The sequence below is a fragment of the Rutilus rutilus genome, assembly GCF_951802725.1.
Source record: "Rutilus rutilus genome assembly, chromosome: 25".
NCBI lineage: Eukaryota > Metazoa > Chordata > Actinopteri > Cypriniformes > Leuciscidae > Rutilus > Rutilus rutilus.
The window spans coordinates 27,251,967-27,274,169 of record NC_140229.1 but is presented as its reverse complement, the minus strand read 5'-3'; the positions used below and the strand labels follow the sequence as shown (position 1 = coordinate 27,274,169).

The 22,203-nt window shown below is 46.5% G+C and overlaps 1 protein-coding gene across 1 annotated transcript; it reads right to left on the bottom strand.

Moving 5' to 3' along the window:
- Positions 1 to 959: 959 nt before the first annotated feature.
- Positions 960 to 21,875, bottom strand: ppp2cb (protein phosphatase 2, catalytic subunit, beta isozyme). Its single transcript, XM_084400945.1, has 7 exons — positions 21,470 to 21,875; positions 13,660 to 13,869; positions 13,409 to 13,582; positions 13,202 to 13,291; positions 3,252 to 3,413; positions 3,057 to 3,175; positions 960 to 1,709 (listed from the first exon to the last, which is right to left on the bottom strand). Exons 1-7 carry the CDS (start codon positions 21,569 to 21,571, stop codon positions 1,637 to 1,639), a joined length of 930 nt encoding a protein of 309 aa, XP_084257071.1. The 5' UTR covers positions 21,572 to 21,875; the 3' UTR covers positions 960 to 1,636.
- Between the last annotated feature and the right edge of the window lie 328 nt (positions 21,876 to 22,203).

Genomic DNA, 22,203 nt, shown 5'->3' with positions numbered 1-22,203 from the left:
AAAGCAAACGGCGAGAAACGAAACTTTACAGAAAGTGAATTGGAGGTGCTACTATCGGAGGTAGAAACGAGAAAAAAATATTTTATTTGGAACTTTGTCCTCCGGAATTAATAACAAAAGGAAAAAATATGGATGGGAGAGTTTGGCTGATGCCGTCAATGCGGTATTATTATTATTATTTAATATATATATTTATATATTATATATATATTTAATATATATTATTATATATTAAATATATTATTATATATTATATTATATCGTTGTATCAATTTGCATATGCTTTTATATGTTCTTACTTAATTGCATAATTGATAGAATATTCCCATAAGGCTCGTGTGACAATATATGTCAATTATTTTATAAATTGCAAATTAATATCAATGCTTCCCACGGTTGGTGGTGCGATAGACTTGTAGAAAAATTCGTTGTGTAATGTTTGCAACTTCACTTCATTGCCTGTAAGAGTCGCCAACGGACAAAAACAATGAGAAATGTACGTACGCCAGACATGAAATTGGCGTGGAGGAACGCACATTCTCGCGTTAATTTCACTGTTAGTACATCCGACCGTGAGCGTGAAAGCTGGCGTACGCAAAGTTTTTGTGCGTACGCAAGATTGATACATGAGGCCCCTGGACAGTGACTTTGACCTTCAACCCCCCAGGGGAACCAAAGAATCAGACCAAAGCGCTACAAAGTGATGAAATGTTTGCTTGCAAAAGTCTATTTTCTCAGAATACATGGATATTCCAGACCATCTGTGAATGGAGAAAGAGTGTGTAGTTTCAAAGCTTGAACAATGACCTGCATCATTCCAGTACAGAAAACAAGAACACTTCATGATCCAGTCAATCCTTGACGGAAACTACTTGTTTTTTTTTTACAAAAATGGTTTTACTGTCAATAAAGACAACAATCCTCAATCCTCAAATGTCAATAAAAGCACTACTAGTGTGTGGTTTTGGAGTAGCTTGCGATTAAAAGTACTTTATTAGTTCAAATACACCAAAGAAGAGGCTATCACTTATTAACAAATACACAGAAGACAGGAAACACAAAAGAAAAGAAAATGGTAAGATTAGACAAAGAGAGACAGTCAGATAAAGTCCATGTACACTTGTGTGTGTGTTCACTCCCAGAACGGAAGAGGCACGTCCTTCGGTTTCGACATTCCTTCCCGATAGGATTTGTTTTTGTGTGTGTGTGTGTGTGTGTGTGTGTGTGTGTGTGTGTGTTGTTTTTTTGGGTGAATACAGGAGGAAAGAATGTCAGCTTGTGCACTTGTATAAAATGTTACCGTTTTTCACATGCCTGGCATTGCCATGTTTTTCCAGTGATACTGTAAGAGAGAAAGCTAGTCACTTGTTTTTTTACGATTCAAGAACGAAGGGAACATCTCTATTCATTGTATACAGCAGGCAATTTGCACTATATGCTAAAACGAGACACTTTGTAGCAGTACTGAGACAGAGCGATCGGATTTGGGCATTAAATGCTTGTATGGCACATTTTGGTCCGTGTTAGTGTTGTGTCAGAACATCTCCCCCATGATATATACACACTGTATGAATAGATGTATGCGTGTCTGGAATTGTCCTCATGTTTGGTGTAGCGTCCGGCCTTTGGCGCTGGCTTATAGGAAGTAGTCGGGGGTGCGGCGGGTGACGTGGGGCTCTCCGCGTCGAGGAGCGGGGTCGAACTGAAGACTGAGGGGGACAGAGGAAAACACAGCCTGTCACATTTCACATCCTCAACAAGAAAGAAATGACATGTTGCAGAAGAATGAAGCATGTATGAAAATGAAAAATACTAAGATATGTTTTTTTGGCATTGTGACATTTTAATAGCAATTAAACACATTGCTGTAATACAGTATTTTTAATTCCCGCTATTCTCAATGGAGATTGTTATTAATGAGTCATTATTGCAAGTCAGGCTTTCCTACTTTCTCCTACCCCGGTTTAATATTCAGCGAGACTGTAGGCTGATTTCCCTGAAGTGTCCAACACTGGTGCTATGAAAACATTGCTCCGTTTATTTGAACTTCTCAACACAGCAACACTAGCTCAACCAATGACAGGGCTTCGGGGCGGTTCTGCTGAACCAATGGCAGATGGGGAAGTGTTCAGAGAACCAGCTTCAATCATTTTACTTGCAGTTTGTCAACAATTACACAGAATAAGACTGTTTGCATTGCAGCAATGAGAATTCTGCAGCAATATGTTTAAGAGTCCCTATTCCACTATTTTAAAGGCTCCTAATTTTGTTTTGGAGTCTCCTACAATATGTTGACATGCAAAAAAAACACTTTCATTTTCTCATAAAACACATTGCAGCATCAGCTCGTCGATCAACGGTTGGATCAAGGACTCAGTATCTTTAAACCCTTCCTGAAAGCCTACTCTGCTCGGGCAGACGGCCCGGTCTGCTGTGATTGGTCGATCGCTTACAGCACGTGTCAGAAACTCATTGCTATATCTGAGTTTCAGCTCTGGATCTTCAGCGCTTGATGCACAATGATGCGAACCGAAACGATGACGTCAGTTTTACCATCTGAATTTCAGCAGAAGTGGATTCTCAACACGTTGCTTTCAGACACAACTGCAGTGTTTGAGGGCAGGTCAAATTAGATGTTCATGGACAGCCAATGAAGACCATAGGTGGGATTATGCAAACGTGTTAAACACAGATGAGCTACGGATGCGAGACTGGAATTACTGATGACCAGTTTCAGCCGCTCACAATCACTTCTTGTAGGAGACAATAACTTTGTGTGTAACACACTTTGATCTTCAAAACATTGCCGACGTTACATTCACAGATAACTATATTACACGCAACACGAACGTTAATATCTGAAAAGGCGTAATAGTGCACTTCAATAGCCACAATATGAAGATAATGCCACAAAGGTGGAACATCTTTATATTTCCAGAAACAGGCTTCATTTTCATTCTTTAAGTAAAACAACTGAAATATGGAGACATGTTCTTGACATCACACTTTATAGGAGAGAACATATTTGAAAGATTATCATAATAAGTGTAACTTACAACGAGTATTTAAGAGTATCATCCAGCTCCATAATGGCTGCCTGGTTCCCACAGCGATAGCAGTAGTTCGGCGCGCTGAAGATCGTGACAACGTTCCTATCATGACACCAGTTGTAGCCCTGGGGGAAAACAAGTTGCTTTATCTGATCTGTTATTGCACTGAAGGGTTGTGAGGAGTTGAAGTGTGTATCTCACCTCCATGACCAGCTGATGGGCACGGGACACCAGCGTCAGGCCGTTAGCGTGGTTGAAGGTCTCAGAAATGTCCTGTCCAAAGGTGTATCCCGCTCCTCGAGGAGAGATCCCCCAGCCACCACGATCATCAGGGTCCGACCACAGCAGGTCACACATGGGGCCCTGGAACACACACACACACACACACACTGACTTACAGCCAATCCCCAGTGAGAGCCTTCATGAGAACCTGTGTTGTACACATGCCATATATCTTAAACACTTTAATTACTCTCGACATTCACAAGTACAGCTGGTGTCTTGGTTACTTCATCTGAAGAGACGCTTCTACAGGTCTGGGCAGTCACTAGAGTTCAGCTCAACATGACTCTGGTCTTGATGAGGGCAGACGAAAGCCCATAATGCACTGCAGGTGAGGCTGAATGAGCGTCTGCAGCTGAACACAATGGCCTGAGACACATTTGACCTGAGCATTTCAGGTATGACGACACGTGTGCCGTATTTCTGTCGGCTATTTAAATCAGAACTAGCGAAGTGAATGATTTGGAGCATTATGCAGAGTTTGTGTTTCTGATGAACTGGCCATTCGGGTTGGTAAAATAGTCTGATCTTCAGATTCAACTGGATTAGTTCAGAAAGCATAATTTGCTGCAGTTTTCCAGTAAAACAGTATCAGGACACAGAGGAAATCTAGGCTGGTGTCTATTTATACATGCAACTAACAATACACAAGATTGTTCACCTAGTGCTGTGTCGTGTGTTCAGTGTGAGATGCCCTTTATTCACGTTCTTCTTCCAGCCGGAGCTGCTTTTCACTTGTTTGCCCATGTAAACACGCACTAGATGGGTGTCTATGAGCACTGCGGCACGCTGAATCAAACACTGAGGGACCCTGCCATAAACAACGGATGCTAGTTCAACAGTTTCACATAGTATTTATCATACTTTAATTTAAATAACATTAAAAATAAAATAATAAATATATCAGTTCTGCTGTTGTTCATAAATACCAGTAATAATGTTGTACAATGAGGACGTTCTCATGTCACTGGAAATACAGTAGTGTCTTAATGTGCAGTGAGCCAGATCCTTACTGTCCTTTCAGTGCCTGATTCATGAACACGATACACGGATACACTGATCCACAAGCTTGGGATCTGATGGGGACGCAGCACAAGCGCTCGGGATCTGATGGGGACGCAGCACAAGCGCTCGTTTCGCTCGGGATCTGATGGGGACGCAGCACAAGCGCTCGTTTCCCTCGGGATCTGATGGAGACGCAGCACAAGCGCTCGTTTCGCTCGGGATCTGATGGGGACGCAGCACAAGCGCTCGGGATCTGATGGAGACGCAGCACAAGCGCTCGTTTCGCTCGGGATCTGATGGGGACGCAGCACAAGCGCTCGGGATCTGATGGGGACGCAGCACAAGCGCTCGTTTCGCTCGGGATCTGATGGGGACGCAGCACAAGCGCTCGTTTCCCTCGGGATCTGATGGAGACGCAGCACAAGCGCTCGTTTCGCTCGGGATCTGATGGGGACGCAGCACAAGCGCTCGGGATCTGATGGGGACGCAGCACAAGCGCTCGTTTCGCTCGGGATCTGATGGGGACGCAGCACAAGCGCTCGTTTCCCTCGGGATCTGATGGAGACGCAGCACAAGCGCTCGTTTCCCTCGGGATCTGATGGAGACGCAGCACAAGCGCTCGTTTCGCTCGGGATCTGATGGGGACGCAGCACAAGCGCTCGGGATCTGATGGGGACGCAGCACAAGCGCTCGTTTCGCTCGGGATCTGATGGAGACGCAGCACAAGCACTCGTTTCGCTCGGGATCTGATGGGGACGCAGCACAAGCGCTCGGGATCTGATGGGGACGCAGCACAAGCGCTCGTTTCGCTCGGGATCTGATGGAGACGCAGCACAAGCGCTCGTTTCGCTCGGGATCTGATGGGGACGCAGCACAAGCGCTCGTTTCGCTCGGGATCTGATGGGGACGCAGCACAAGCGCTCGGGATCTGATGGGGACGCAGCACAAGCGCTCGGGATCTGATGGAGACGCAGCACAAGCGCTCGTTTCGCTCGGGATCTGATGGAGACGCAGCACAAGCGCTCGTTTCGCTCGGGATCTGATGGGGACGCAGCACAAGCGCTCGGGATCTGATGGAGACGCAGCACAAGCGCTCGTTTCGCTCGGGATCTGATGGAGACGCAGCACAAGCGCTCGTTTCGCTCGGGATCTGATGGAGACGCAGTACAAGAGCTCGTTTCGCTCAGGATCTGATGGAGACGCAGCACAAGCGCTCGTTTCGCTCGAAATCTGATGGAGACGCAGCACAAGCGCTCGTTTCGCTCGGGATCTGATGGGGACGCAGCACAAGCGCTCGTTTCGCTCGGGATCTGATGGAGACGCAGCACAAGCGCTCGTTTCGCTCGAAATCTGATGGAGACGCAGCACAAGCGCTCGTTTCGCTCGGGATCTGATGGAGACGCAGCACAAGCGCTCGTTTCGCTCGGGATCTGATGGGGACGCAGCACAAGCGCTCGTTTCGCTCGAAATCTGATGGAGACGCAGCACAAGCGCTCGTTTCGCTCGGGATCTGATGGAGACGCAGTACAAGAGCTCGTTTCGCTCGGGATCTGATGGAGACGCAGCACAAGCGCTCGTTTCGCTCGGGATCTGATGGAGACGCAGCACAAGCGCTCGGGATCTGATGGAGACGCAGCACAAGCGCTCGTTTCGCTCGGGATCTGATGGGGACGCAGCACAAGCGCTCGTTTCGCTCGGGATCTGATGGAGACGCAGTACAAGAGCTCGTTTCGCTCGGGATCTGATGGGGACGCAGCACAAGCGCTCGTTTCGCTCGAAATCTGATGGAGACGCAGCACAAGCGCTCGTTTCGCTCGGGATCTGATGGAGACGCAGCACAAGCGCTCGTTTCGCTCGGGATCTGATGGGGACGCAGCACAAGCGCTCGTTTCGCTCGGGATCTGATGGGGACGCAGCACAAGCGCTCGTTTCGCTCGGGATCTGATGGAGACGCAGCACAAGCGCTCGTTTCGCTCGGGATCTGATGGGGACGCAGCACAAGCGCTCGTTTCGCTCGGGATCTGATGGAGACGCAGCACAAGCGCTCGTTTCGCTCGGGATCTGATGGAGACGCAGCACAAGCGCTCGTTTCGCTCGGGATCTGATGGAGACGCAGTACAAGAGCTCGTTTCGCTCGGGATCTGATGGGGACGCAGCACAAGCGCTCGTTTCGCTCGAAATCTGATGGAGACGCAGCACAAGCGCTCGTTTCGCTCGGGATCTGATGGGGACGCAGCACAAGCGCTCGTTTCGCTCGAAATCTGATGGAGACGCAGCACAAGCGCTCGTTTCGCTCGGGATCTGATGGGGACGCAGCACAAGCGCTCGTTTCGCTCGGGATCTGATGGAGACGCAGCACAAGCGCTCGTTTCGCTCGGGATCTGATGGAGACGCAGCACAAGCGCTCGTTTCGCTCGGGATCTGATGGAGACGCAGCACAAGCGCTCGTTTCGCTCGGGATCTGATGGAGACGCAGCACAAGCGCTCGGGATCTGATGGAGACGCAGCACAAGCGCTCGTTTCGCTCGGGATCTGATGGAGACGCAGCACAAGCGCTCATTTCGCTCGGGATCTGATGGGGACGCAGCACAAGCGCTCGTTTCGCTCGGGATCTGATGGAGACGCAGCACAAGCGCTCGTTTCGCTCGGGATCTGATGGAGACGCAGCACAAGCGCTCGTTTCGCTCGGGATCTGATGGAGACGCAGCACAAGCGCTCGTTTCGCTCGGGATCTGATGGGGACGCAGCACAAGCGCTCGGGATCTGATGGAGACGCAGCACAAGCGCTCGTTTCGCTCGGGATCTGATGGAGACGCAGTACAAGAGCTCGTTTCGCTCAGGATCTGATGGAGACGCAGCACAAGCGCTCGTTTCGCTCGAAATCTGATGGAGACGCAGCACAAGCGCTCGTTTCGCTCGGGATCTGATGGGGACGCAGCACAAGCGCTCGGGATCTGATGGAGACGCAGCACAAGCGCTCGTTTCGCTCGGGATCTGATGGAGACGCAGCACAAGCGCTCGTTTCGCTCGGGATCTGATGGAGACGCAGTACAAGAGCTCGTTTCGCTCAGGATCTGATGGAGACGCAGCACAAGCGCTCGTTTCGCTCGAAATCTGATGGAGACGCAGCACAAGCGCTCGTTTCGCTCGGGATCTGATGGGGACGCAGCACAAGCGCTCGTTTCGCTCGGGATCTGATGGAGACGCAGCACAAGCGCTCGTTTCGCTCGGGATCTGATGGAGACGCAGTACAAGAGCTCGTTTCGCTCAGGATCTGATGGAGACGCAGCACAAGCGCTCGTTTCGCTCGGGATCTGATGGGGACGCAGCACAAGCGCTCGTTTCGCTCGGGATCTGATGGGGACGCAGCACAAGCGCTCGTTTCGCTCGAAATCTGATGGAGACGCAGCACAAGCGCTCGTTTCGCTCGGGATCTGATGGAGACGCAGTACAAGAGCTCGTTTCGCTCGGGATCTGATGGAGACGCAGCACAAGCGCTCGTTTCGCTCGGGATCTGATGGAGACGCAGCACAAGCGCTCGGGATCTGATGGAGACGCAGCACAAGCGCTCGTTTCGCTCGGGATCTGATGGGGACGCAGCACAAGCGCTCGTTTCGCTCGGGATCTGATGGAGACGCAGCACAAGCGCTCGTTTCGCTCGGGATCTGATGGAGACGCAGCACAAGCGCTCGTTTCGCTCGGGATCTGATGGAGACGCAGCACAAGCGCTCGTTTCGCTCGGGATCTGATGGGGACGCAGCACAAGCGCTCGTTTCGCTCGGGATCTGATGGGGACGCAGCACAAGCGCTCGTTTCGCTCGGGATCTGATGGAGACGCAGCACAAGCGCTCGTTTCGCTCGGGATCTGATGGAGACGCAGCACAAGCGCTCGTTTCGCTCGGGATCTGATGGGGACGCAGCACAAGCGCTCGTTTCGCTCGGGATCTGATGGAGACGCAGCACAAGCGCTCGTTTCGCTCGGGATCTGATGGAGACGCAGCACAAGCGCTCGTTTCGCTCGGGATCTGATGGAGACGCAGCACAAGCGCTCGTTTCGCTCGGGATCTGATGGAGACGCAGTACAAGAGCTCGTTTCGCTCGGGATCTGATGGAGACGCAGCACAAGCGCTCGTTTCGCTCGGGATCTGATGGGGACGCAGCACAAGCGCTCGTTTCGCTCGGGATCTGATGGAGACGCAGCACAAGCGCTCGTTTCGCTCGGGATCTGATGGAGACGCAGCACAAGCGCTCGTTTCGCTCGGGATCTGATGGAGACGCAGCACAAGCGCTCGTTTCGCTCGGGATCTGATGGAGACGCAGTACAAGAGCTCGTTTCGCTCGGGATCTGATGGAGACGCAGCACAAGCGCTCGTTTCGCTCGGGATCTGATGGAGACGCAGCACAAGCGCTCGTTTCGCTCGGGATCTGATGGGGACGCAGCACAAGCGCTCGTTTCGCTCGGGATCTGATGGAGACGCAGCACAAGCGCTCGTTTCCCTCGGGATCTGATGGGGACGCAGCACAAGCGCTCGGGATCTGATGGAGACGCAGCACAAGCGCTCGTTTCGCTCGGGATCTGATGGAGACGCAGCACAAGCGCTCATTTCGCTCGGGATCTGATGGGGACGCAGCACAAGCGCTCGTTTCGCTCGGGATCTGATGGAGACGCAGCACAAGCGCTCGTTTCGCTCGGGATCTGATGGAGACGCAGCACAAGCGCTCGTTTCGCTCGGGATCTGATGGGGACGCAGCACAAGCGCTCGTTTCGCTCGGGATCTGATGGAGACGCAGCACAAGCGCTCGTTTCGCTCGGGATCTGATGGAGACGCAGCACAAGCGCTCGTTTCGCTCGGGATCTGATGGGGACGCAGCACAAGCGCTCGTTTCGCTCGGGATCTGATGGAGACGCAGCACAAGCGCTCGTTTCGCTCGGGATCTGATGGGGACGCAGCACAAGCGCTCGTTTCGCTCGGGATCTGATGGAGACGCAGCACAAGCGCTCGTTTCCCTCGGGATCTGATGGGGACGCAGCACAAGCGCTCGGGATCTGATGGAGACGCAGCACAAGCGCTCGTTTCGCTCGGGATCTGATGGAGACGCAGCACAAGCGCTCATTTCGCTCGGGATCTGATGGGGACGCAGCACAAGCGCTCGTTTCGCTCGGGATCTGATGGAGACGCAGCACAAGCGCTCGTTTCGCTCGGGATCTGATGGAGACGCAGCACAAGCGCTCGTTTCGCTCGGGATCTGATGGGGACGCAGCACAAGCGCTCGTTTCGCTCGGGATCTGATGGAGACGCAGCACAAGCGCTCGTTTCGCTCGGGATCTGATGGAGACGCAGCACAAGCGCTCGTTTCGCTCGGGATCTGATGGGGACGCAGCACAAGCGCTCGTTTCGCTCGGGATCTGATGGAGACGCAGCACAAGCGCTCGTTTCGCTCGGGATCTGATGGAGACGCAGCACAAGCGCTCGTTTCGCTCGGGATCTGATGGAGACGCAGCACAAGCGCTCGTTTCGCTCGGGATCTGATGGGGACGCAGCACAAGCGCTCGTTTCGCTCGGGATCTGATGGAGACGCAGCACAAGCGCTCGTTTCGCTCGGGATCTGATGGAGACGCAGCACAAGCGCTCGTTTCGCTCGGGATCTGATGGGGACGCAGCACAAGCGCTCGTTTCGCTCGGGATCTGATGGAGACGCAGCACAAGCGCTCGTTTCGCTCGGGATCTGATGGAGACGCAGCACAAGCGCTCGTTTCGCTCGGGATCTGATGGAGACGCAGCACAAGCGCTCGGGATCTGATGGAGACGCAGCACAAAAGCTCGTTTCGCTCGGGATCTGATGGAGACGCAGCACAAGCGCTCGTTTCGCTCGGGATCTGATGGAGACGCAGCACAAGCGCTCGTTTCGCTCGGGATCTGATGGAGACGCAGCACAAGCGCTCGTTTCGCTCGGGATCTGATGGAGACGCAGCACAAGCGCTCGGGATCTGATGGAGACGCAGCACAAAAGCTCGTTTCGCTCGGGATCTGATGGAGACGCAGCACAAGCGCTCGTTTCGCTCGGGATCTGATGGAGACGCAGCACAAGCGCTCGTTTCGCTCGGGATCTGATGGGGACGCAGCACAAGCGCTCGTTTCGCTCGGGATCTGATGGGGACGCAGCACAAGCGCTCGTTTCGCTCGGGATCTGATGGGGACGCAGCACAAGCGCTCGTTTCGCTCGGGATCTGATGGAGACGCAGCACAAGCGCTCGTTTCGCTCGGGATCTGATGGAGACGCAGCACAAGCGCTCGTTTCGCTCGGGATCTGATGGAGACGCAGCACAAGCGCTCGGGATCTGATGGAGACGCAGCACAAGCGCTCGGGATCTGATGGAGACGCAGCACAAGCGCTCGGGATCTGATGGAGACGCAGCACAAGCGCTCGGGATCTGATGGAGACGCAGCACAAGCGCTCGTTTCGCTCGGGATCTGATGGGGACGCAGCACAAGCGCTCGGGATCTGATGGAGACGCAGCACAAGCGCTCGTTTCGCTCGGGATCTGATGGGGACGCAGCACAAGCGCTCGGGATCTGATGGAGACGCAGCACAAGCGCTCGTTTCCCTCAGGATCTGATGGAGATGCAGCACAAGCGCAGGTTTCCTGTCTTCTACTTCCTTCTCTGCGTCTCTTCAGATGTGATCCTGAACGAGCTCATCTGATCCAGTGCTTTTGCTCTCACAACCGACCAGTTAGTTTGGACAGGCTAGATACACCAATCTACGGCTACACCATATTTATTCAAATAGAAAATTATAATTTTTTTATTTTATATTACTCTTGTAATATTTCACTGTAAAACAATAAGTATTTAAAAATAATTTATAATAATAATAATAATAATAATAATAATACAAGAACATTAGAAGGCAATTGTAAAATTTCACTAATAATATTTATGGTCGTCTTAATTTTCAAACGTTAAACCACAGAACATTTATTTTCACAGAAAACCACAGGAAGCCCACAGATATGTCAAGATGGTTGTGTTCCCAGATGCAACAAAGTCAGAAAGTTGCCAGTGTTTCTACGGCACAGACACACAGGTTTGATTAAAGCCCAGTTTGCCAGCAGTGAATTAAAGCCCTTTAAACATTTTTTTCTTTCTTCTCCCACAGTAAACTCAACTAGAAGATGTGTGCCAAATCATCATGGCAACGGCAGAGGAGTTGAGATACATTTAACTGATACAAACCTGAAACTTTTACACTAATGCTGCAAACACTTAAAGTCAGTGTAAAGGCAATTCAAGGATTTGTTTCTAAACACATTATAAATGTTAGAAACGTATTGCAGAAAAAACATTACAAAGACTTTGAACTAGTTCTGAATTGTGGAGTTAGACCATTAAACGGTTTTTCACCACTTTGTGGCCTGAAATCATGTCTCGATGAGGCACTGTGGTTCGCCCACTCAATCGTAAGTTTCTGTCATTACCGTTAGTTACTGCAGCCTACAGTTTGCTAGCTAGCTATCGTCACGTAAATGCATATTACCTGGTTGCAATCATTTACAAAACAGCTCAGTCTCCTTTAAATCTCCTAAAAACAATGATATCAAGAAGAGGAGAACAGTCACCTTGAGTCACCAGTCGCCTCTGCAGTGAACATTTTACACCGGATAGTTTTACAAACTTTAATCAGAGACAACTGGGACTCACTGAGAGAATACTGCTCATTTTTTCCAGATTTTGATCATTTATTTTAATTTACTTGGCAGTTTTTCTATCACTCAAATTTGTCTGGGTGATTAATAGCACATTTTTCTGTGGTGTGACACTGTTTAATATTGCTTTACACAGACTTTAAGGAAACAGCGATTCCTTTCAGTGAGTGATATTTCTTCAAGCGGTTATTAGCTCATGTTTTTCTCTCCTCTCTCTCTGATAAACCTCAGAGATTGCTGCAACTCTCTTGACTCTGGCACGTCCACATCCTCCATCGCTCGTCTCCAATTACTGCAAAATGCCGCTGCAAAATTCCTCAAAGGCAAACGCAAATTCTATCACGTTACTCCAATTTTAAAACCTCTGCATTGGTTACATGTGCATTTTAGAATTGAGTTTCAAATTCTTCTTTATGTTTTTAAAACCTTAAATAGTCTGGCACCGAGCTATCTGTCTGAGCTACTCTATACAATCCCACACGAAATCTGAGGTCTGGTGATCAGAGACTCCTCTTATCTCCTCTATGCTCTAATGGTGATCTGGAGATCGAGCCTGTGCTGCTGCCGGCTCTAGACTGTGTAGAGCTTCCGGCGTACAGCAGATCGCCACAGTCCTTAACGCTTTTTAACTCGTCTCTTAAAACACATTTTTTCCCTTGGCATTCAATTGAGTGTGAGCTTCTGTCATGAATGTGTGGTTTGCCCTGTGTTTCTCAATTGTTTGTGTTGTTGTCAGCACTGTTGGGTCCCAGTGAGTGCTGGGTCACAGGTGTTTAGGGGGTGTTTGTTCCACCTGAGGCTCATTTGCGGGGCTTTAAGAACTGAACACTGATGATTGCGAGAGAGAGCTACGATGACGCCTGACTGAGCGGCTGATAATTTGTTGCTTTTCGTTTGTTATATTTATTTGTTTGCTATATTTATTTGTTTGCATCCTTCACTACTGACTTCCATTAATGCTGATTATTGTATCTTTTGTAATTATGTTTATTTCATTGAATAAATGTATTCTTTCACTACTTGCACGTCCGTGTTGCCTCTCGTTCATGTTACAATCTTGAGCCGGTTGTAACAAGCACTAGATGTGCTATATAAATAAAACAAATTTGAAACTTGAAGCCACTGGAAGCAGCCGGGTGCGTGTGTTTGTACTGACCTCATGCGGCACCTCCTGCAGACGATCCAGCGCACGAATGTGATCCAGCGTGTCTATGGATGGAGAGAGACCACCGTGCAGGCAGAAGATCTGACAGAGAGAGAGTTATACGAGTTATCAGCGGCCGTCAGCAGGAGTCAGAGACGTGATGTCAGTTCTGGTGTTATGGTTATAATGTGTGTTTGTCAGAAGTGGAGGATGCCTCACCTGCCCATCCACCAGGGCTGTGAGCGGGAGGTAGTCGAAGAGGTCTGTGAAGTACTTCCAGACGTTTGCGTTACCGTATTTCCTCAAGCACTCGTCATAGAAACCGTACACCTGTGTGATCTGCCTGCTCTCGTGGTTTCCTCGCAATATCGTGATGCGTTCTGGATAGCGAACCTACAAACGCAGTAAAACATCAAATGTCAAGAAGTCTGAAATGTTTGCAAGACCATCAGCAAATGTAGTAAATGTACCTTTAGTGCAACAAGCAGTGAGACCGTTTCCACTGAGTAATATCCTCTGTCCACATAGTCGCCCATGAACAGGTAGTTGGTGTCAGGTGACTTCCCACCGATTCTGAAGAGCTCCATGAGGTCGTGAAACTGGCCGTGCACATCTCCACACACTGTGACAGGGCAGCGCACCTCCTGCACATTCGACTCCTTCGTGAGGATCTCTTTAGCCTGTGGGTGTGAGAACAGGACAGCGCATCAGCACAGCGAGAGTCCAGGGCCTCGTGTGTAAAACTTCCCGTAGAAGCGTGCAAACGCACCAGACTTTTCAGATGTATAAAACCATGCATAAGCCAGAACTAGGGGTGCACCGATCCGATATTAGGATCGGATATCGGCCGCGATACTGATAAAATAGCTGGATCGGGGATCGGAAAAAGTAACAGATCCACGGGCCGATCCAGGTTTTTTTTTATTTTTTATTTTTTTCTCGTCGTCGCAGCAGAACCTACGTCATTCGTCAGCTTTACGCGTGTCGCATGCTAGAAGCAACATGGAGCGAGCCAGAGGCCGTTTCTCAATACCAAGTACGCAAACTTCGGACTTGCCAAGTTCGACTCAGGAGAACGAACTCCCGAGGACGAGAGGACGCGAGTCCGGTTATTCTGCAAATGGAACAGCAGCGTTCTTGATCGCGTCACTCAGCACGCTCTGGCTACTCCGGTAATCCCTTTATGTATATTTTAGCCAACAATAAAACGAAGTATGTTATAAAACACCACTCTGCCTCTTTTCATTTAAAAAAAAATCTTAAACATATTAATGGCCACATAAATGTGGTTCAGGCAAACGCGTACATTGATTATCTTTACTGCATATTTATAACAACACGAAATATAAAACACAACCCTGCTTCTTTTTGTTTTCATTTTTAAAAATATGAAACATAATGATCATTAAAACTGACATTTAAATTTGCCATTGCTGATTAAGTGAGCATTCAGGTCATGTTTGTGATGGTGGTGTGACACGTTTGACCAATACACAGTTTTTTTGTTTCCACCGCTACATTTTAATTTTTTTTTTTTTTTACATTTATTTAAAGAAGTTTGATTATATTCTATTTTCGACTTTGAATGCACAATTGTTTTTTAAATAAATAAGAATACAACACATTACATACATCTGTTATTTTGTCTTAATTATGTTTAGTTAGTAAAGTATGGTGCCTTTAGTCTCTTCAAGGAAGGTATAAGGTGGAAGGTATACAGTTTATTATTAATTCAACTATAGTATCGGATCGGTATCGGGTATTGACAGATACACAAAGCCCAGGCACCGGTATCGGTATCGGGACTGAAAAAGTCGGATCGGTGCACCCCTAGCCAGAACCAGTGCAATATCCCCCTTATAAAACCCAGTCAGCGGAGGATTGTGCGCACATGCGTCTCCTCCCCGAAATAACCATATATGGAGCTCACAGCGCCTCGTTTCACTACACATAACCTCATCGGCACATCATTTCCATATGCATATTCCCCATCTACGTGATACCAAGTTTAACGGTCCAAGACATTAGGAAAATATGAGATACGGACTATAAACGCCATTTTGCTATAACATTACATTTATATTAATAATTTGGTATACTATATCAAAATATCAATTAAAAGCCATTAGGGGTGGAACGGTACATGTATTCGTATTGAACCGAAACGGTACGGGCGTCACGGTTCGGTGCATAAATTTACATGGAGAATACACGGTATAAAAATAAATAAAACTTGTGTGCAAATTAATGAATGTAATGCGGAACTACTGTTAGATACGGGGGTTCTTTAGGGACACCTAGTCTGTAGCCCCGCCTTAGCTCTGGCTGCGATGTAGAGATTGCAATGCTGGAATATGTGTGTGTGTGTGTGTGTGTGTGTGTGTGTGTGAGTGAGAGAGAGAGAGAGAGAGAGAGGCGCGATCGAAAAGTCGCAAAGTGTTTACCTATATTTGTGTATGTGTGTGTGTGCGCGAGTGTGTGTGAGGCGCGGGCGCGATTGAACAGTGGAAACACAAAAACATACACCGTCATTTTGTTTATACAGGACATCATTCAAACTGCAAAGTGTTTAAGTTACTGTTACTGTAAATTAAGGAAAACAAATGTTTTAATCTGAAATGTAGCAAATTCATTTTCAATTCATTCAGGTACAATTTCCAAACATATCTCAAGGTCTTTTTGTCTTTTTATTAATTTAATTAATAAACTAATTATATAAAACTATTGCCAGTGCACTACAAATAAAGTGGTTCTATGCCTTTACTTTATTAATAAAACATATTTAAAAAATACAAGGCTTAAGACATTTATTTTCCTTTGGTAGTCCAGCCTGAGACACGCACAAGCCTTCTGCACTTTTGTTTTGCTTTTCCCTCCATTGTACCGAACCGTGATGTCTGAACCGAGGTATGAATCGAACCGTGAGTTCTGTGTACCGTTCCACCCCTAAAAGCCATATAAAATACTTTTCAGAGAAAACTTCCTTGAGTTATTCTCATTCTTTACCACTGACCAAATAATATTTTTTATTGTTTAAATCGAATCAAATATATGACTTTGCAGTGTAAATACAATAGTCTGACTCAGTCAAAAACATTCTAAAAAAACATGCGAATCTTACCGTTTCTTTCAAATTCTATCCTTCAAACACACTGGTATCTTTGCTAACGTAGTGAAGATCACAGGAGGAGTTATCATTAGGCTACAGTCTGTCTGCGCACGACATCATCAGCAGCGGGTGTACAGTACTGCGCCATCGGACCCGTGCAAACCGGCCAACGGACCCAACCAATCCAGCAGCGCCTGCCGTCATATCAGAGTCGAGCGCGCATCATTTACTGTTCTCGCGGGAAATATCCTCAGAACACGAGCTCTGCCATTCAGAGGCAGTATAATGCGCATACTAGCACTCTCGCTGTCAGTGAAGCGTAGCGGCCAGCCGGCCACAGGAAGAGTGTAAAGCAGTGCATCCACTACAGATATTTCTGGATAATGACTTCAATAATGGACTTAAGCACTCAAATTACATAAAGCGCCTTTATCAGTATATTAGATCTGTGCATTCAGTCTTAAAGGGACAGCAGCCTAATAAACCTGCGGCATATACTATAAGTATAGTGATATATATATTTTCGTTAGGGTTGGGCGGTATTACGGTAATATCGGATACCGCGGGATCTTAAAATAGCACCGGTATCAGTTTCAATACCGTCATTACCGGCACTTATATAGCCTATAATATATATAATTTATTTATTGCCTAAAAAATGCTTATGTGTGGTTGCAGTTTGGCAATATTTCTGGTTCCAACCGAATGAGAAGGGAGAGGCGGTAAATACTGACGAGGCAATTTGTAAATTGTGCAATAAAAAGGTGACCGCGAGAGATGTAAACACCTCTAACGTCGCATCTCCGAAACAACCGCCCAATAACTGCTGCCAGGATACATAAGCGCATTAAGTTTCGTATTTGTTAAAATATTATAATGTTATTTTTTCCATCTTTGTTGATTATGAAAAGTGAACAGCACAAATAAGATGGGATGCATCGGGAGTCAGACGATTTGACCACTTCAATAAATTTAGTTTTGTAAAAGGCCTCTTTAAAACGAATTTCGTTTTGTATAAATTGTATCTAAATTTTTATAAAATTTTCATCAACCAATTGCCTGGATTTAATATAATCATGACATGATGGGCATGCCGCTGTCACTTGCATTGAAATCTCATAAAAAAGGCTATGCCTCACAGACATGACAAATAAATAAAGCTTGAAATTTCTTTAAACGAAAATTCAAAACGAAAGAAATAGGCAACTCACTGATTAGGCTAAGTAATCCACGATGTGCATTTCTCTCTAGGCGCGTTCATACGGAGATGCGATCGTCAATTTCAGTAAACGAAACCATTCAAAACGAAAATAAATAGACTAGCCTACTCTCTGTAATCCATGATGTGCATGTCTCTCTATAGCGTTCAGATGCCGATCGTCAATTTCTTTAAACGAAACAATTCAAAACGAAAAGAAAAAGGCCACTCTCTGATTGTGTAATGATGTGCATGATCTCTCTATAGGCGCGTTCACTAGAGATGGCGATCGTCAACTTCCATCTTTGCAGAAAAGTTTTATTAATAAAAATCAATGGACACGCGTCACCGGATTACAAAGGCACTTCTTGCTTGTTGCACGCACACAGATATTATGTTGAATAATGAGGGGCTCCGGCTCATAATAACAGTTAATGCCGTCGGCCTGACTCAGACACAACGTGCAGGGGTTGGGCTTGATTTTTTTGTTGTTGTTTTTTTGCCCGATCTGGCATTCAGTTTCTGAACGGTGTAGGCACAAGCCAACAGTTTGGTGACGCCGTCTGAGCTCATTATGTCATAATTTTTAATTAGTCACGGTAATACCGTATACCCCGGTAAAATAGGGAGGCGGTTTGACGGTTTCAAAATTCGAATACCGCCCAAGCCTAATTTTCGTGCAACAAAATCTCTCAGATCGTGAGACAACTTTTGCCCTAGCTGACGCATGAACTGTTGTAGCTCGTCCACACGTGTGCATGAAACAGACGCTCAACCAGTCAAACTGCACCATAGCAGCAGTGCCAATTAAACATCACGGTTTCAGTCAATGATTTCGACCCTTCAAAACCCTTTCAGCCTGAACACGTTTGGCAGAAGTGAAAGCATTCGGTGCGTGCCGAGCCTGGGCTACCCTCCAGCATACCTGACCAGAACATGTACAGAGCCACAAACATCCAGCCTTATTCCACAACTCCAGCACCAAGCCTGCTTTAGACGGTGCTGAGCATTTATGAACGGCGTCTGATAACGCGAGAGGCTCTACTCCTCTCATTCAGTGCGCTGAACCGGACACGAACTCAGGGCATGAACTCGCTCGTGCTTTTGTTAAGAGACCAGGCAAGCGCCACTCAAACCATCAGAAAATGTAAAAAAAATCTAGTTTGATATTATAAACACATGCTCCCAAATCTCTGACACGTCCACTGTCTAACGCTGACCACGCTGAAAATCCTCAAGACCAACAGCAGCTCTCAAACATGCAAAGATATGAAATATTAAAGCCACCACAGTACTCGTCAGTGGTCTGTGCATCTGTATCGCTGTGAAACCAAATCAATATCTGCGAGAGAACAACCCCGTCACCATGGAGACCGTATGAGTGTGTTTCCATGGAGAGAGAGAGAGAGAGAGAGAGAGAGAGAGACCTTTGGTCCCATTTCTACTTAGTACAGCAGGGAACAGAGTTTTCTCTACTTCTAGCCCTGGTTCACCACAGCACATGATTACACAGGCAGATCTGGACATGCTCGAGGGCTCAACACTATTGCTATTACTGCATACGTTCTTAAAAACTACAAACAACACAAAAGGCATCATGTTTTGAAGACACATCGACTCAAACTCAAAGAAAAAGCTTTTCTCTGCTCTTCCTGAAGAGCGTTATGGGTAACACGTCATCTCCTGATAGTTATGAAAACACCTCTTTGTGTTTCCAGATTGAGCAACACCTCAACATTGCTTCATCATGTCATAATGTGGAAGGTTATTAATGTTGAATGTTCTGTCAGGATCAGATCTTCTACTAGAATAATGGCACCTAACAAATGCTCTTTATAGGCTATATAACATTAATGATGGTGACCTCAATGTGTTTAATAAGCAGTAACTGTTTTATAACAGCAACAAGGCTTTCTATGTCACACTACAGGACACAGTTACTCGCCGTGTGTAACAATGCTCTTCAGCCACAACTAAACTCACAATATAGCACTAAATCTCCTTCTTTATTGCCTAAATGAAAGCCCTCCTCACTTAGACACCGTAAAGGACTCCTGATAGAGCCTTGCTACGTTTGACCCAGAAACACATGGCTGTCTGAGCCACCGGAACGGCTTTATTTTCTCATTTTAATGACAAGATTGCACTTTGTTACTTCCTGTATTGTTAATTAACGTGTATCATTAACACCTTCAGTGACATCAAACTGAAACTGCACACACTTTCTCTGGATCATCTCAGGAGAGTCCAGATCCACACAGTGATCATGCTGACGTCAGCCAGATGTGAGGTAACATCTGTGTCACACGTACACAACAGTGGTGAGCGTAAACACACGCAGCTCGAGTGTGTGTGTGCTGGAGGTCACCGTTCAACCACACACACTCCAGTTCACGCTGTAGTGAAACTTGCACATGATGACAGACGCACATAAAAAACACTGGCGTGAATAAACTCGGGCAAACTAAACGACACGCATAAATGAGAATGGCATTTCTGACTAAATCAATATTGACGTGTGTCGGCTGTGGCGTTACATCAGTCGAATGATGCTAACAACTTACACTGTATCACATCACAATCTTCTGAATGGAGACAGTGACAAAAAAAACATGCAAATCAGGAGCATCATATCGAGAGGTCCTCGACACGGTTTGGTGAGCAATATGACATTTTACACCGCCCAACTCATTCTGCCTCAGTCATTATGGATATCAGCAGACATCATTTTTCCTCCAGCCTTTCAGTGCGGGTTACAAGAGTACTCTCGCAGATTTACTGTACGCAACACTGTACGTGTGTTGAAGGACTTACTGCGAACTTTAGAAACAATCAAAACAAAGTATTCAGACTTCGCCACTATTCAGAATATCATATATCAATATCACAGATTTTTGAATTTAGTATTTCATGTTTGAAATATTTGAGATATTCATTACATTGTTCACTGTTTAGAGCATAAGGAACACGTGAAAATACATTGAAAATATATTGTATTCATATGTTATGCTAGTCCAGGAGTTGTTTAAAAACTAAAAGACATGAAATGACATGAATAGGCAAAAACAATGGGATTTTTTCCCATTCACCAATACAATTTTAGGTTTCAGGGTTTTCTTTTAACCAAAATTTGTCTAAAGATTATTCTCAACTGTGTTATGAAATATATTACGGATTTAATTGATTTACCACTTTATGCAATATGTGGGTAAAATGGCCATAAATGGGTTTACCATTCAATACAATGCATCTATGACCTGTATCTAATCTGCATATTAATGTGTTCTTGGGGTAAAATAATGGGGAGTTATAACTGGCAACACTTCTATAATAATAGTTAATATTTCATAGGAATACTATTCTATAATTTCACTTGTTGTGTCTCTGATAAACCCGCTGTAAGTCCTGGTCTCTACACTGGACATTTACAGTATGAAATGAAGTCATATTTGATTAGAAACACCATAACACTTTCCTGAGATGTTGATTTATGACAAAGCAATTTGAAAATTAGTCCGATTTAAATGATAAAATATAATCATATTTCCATAAGAGTGCTAACATTTGATCACTAAAGACCAAGCAGAAGTTGTCCTGGTGAAACCTCTGAACATTTGGTGTCTCTGAAAAGCCCTGAATCTGCTCTTTACAGGACATCCAGTCTCAGACCTGTGGCATGTGTGCTGTCAGAGAAATACACTACAATACAGAGTCCACTACAGAGGACACAAGTCTAGTGCTGGCTGGCTGGGTCCCAGGAGGAGATAGCTGCTATCAGTGTGTGTAAATCACATTTCATTGTATCAAAAATGGTGTAAAGAATCTTGATGCTTGCTTGATATAATAATGATGTATACATTTTATTTTTATTTTACTAGATATTTTTTATCTAGTAATGCTAGACGTTACGTTTAATAGTATGGTTTATGTTTATTAAAAGCTAATGATGTATGAAACTCGAGCTTTTCTTTACCTTCTCGCAGAGTGTTCGCACTTGGTTCTCGCTCAGCTGTTTGCACTCGTTCAGCTGCTCGACCCATTGGTCTAACTCTTTCGTGAAGGTTTTATCATCCATTCTGCGGTGTTTCTCACGGATTCTGCGGTGACCGAATCAGCAGTGAGTGCGCGCGCACTGAACACTGCCACACTCACGCGCGGGCCGACGCACGAGCACCAAACACTGCTGTTCGACTCGGCTATCAGCTCATTAAACACCTAATGCGTGTCACCGGTGGTTTTATATCTAGGGTTGACGGTAACGGATTTCTGTCTTTGGCCGGTATCCGCGATCTGTCGGTAATTATTTTTCCGTTGACTCGTCGCGCTTCCGACCTTCCTCCTAAACGCGCTGTGTAATGGCCGCCGCCCGTGACGTCATCAGAAAGGCATGCAGTGCCCGGGACGCTCTGCTGCCCCCAGTGGCCAGGAGGACGCGGGGAAATAGATTCGTGCTCACATGTTCAATGAAGGTTTATACTATAGGCTGTACATTTTTAATCAGGTATTCAATGCATGCAGTTTACAACGGGTAAGTGGGAAACCTATTAGACATCACAAGCATCTCTGCGCCTAATAATGCATAATGCAGGCTTCTTATATGTTCTGCAATAAAACAAAAGTAGTTACATTTCTAAACTGCAAAGTACAACTCAGCAGAGTAATACTGTTAGTTATGTAAAATACCTGGCAACATTGCGTGGCTGTGCC

Bases quoted from the DNA above. Each gene is read 5' to 3' on its own strand.
- ppp2cb (XM_084400945.1), bottom strand. From the start codon at position 21,571: ATGGATGATAAAACCTTCACGAAAGAGTTAGACCAATGGGTCGAGCAG. The intron at 13,870-21,469 runs GTAAAGAAAAGC...TCACACCCACAG, and splicing joins TGCGAACACTCTGCGAGAAG to GCTAAAGAGATCCTCACGAA. The intron at 3,176-3,251 runs GTGAGATACACA...GTTTTCCCCCAG, and splicing joins CCCATCAGCTGGTCATGGAG to GGCTACAACTGGTGTCATGA.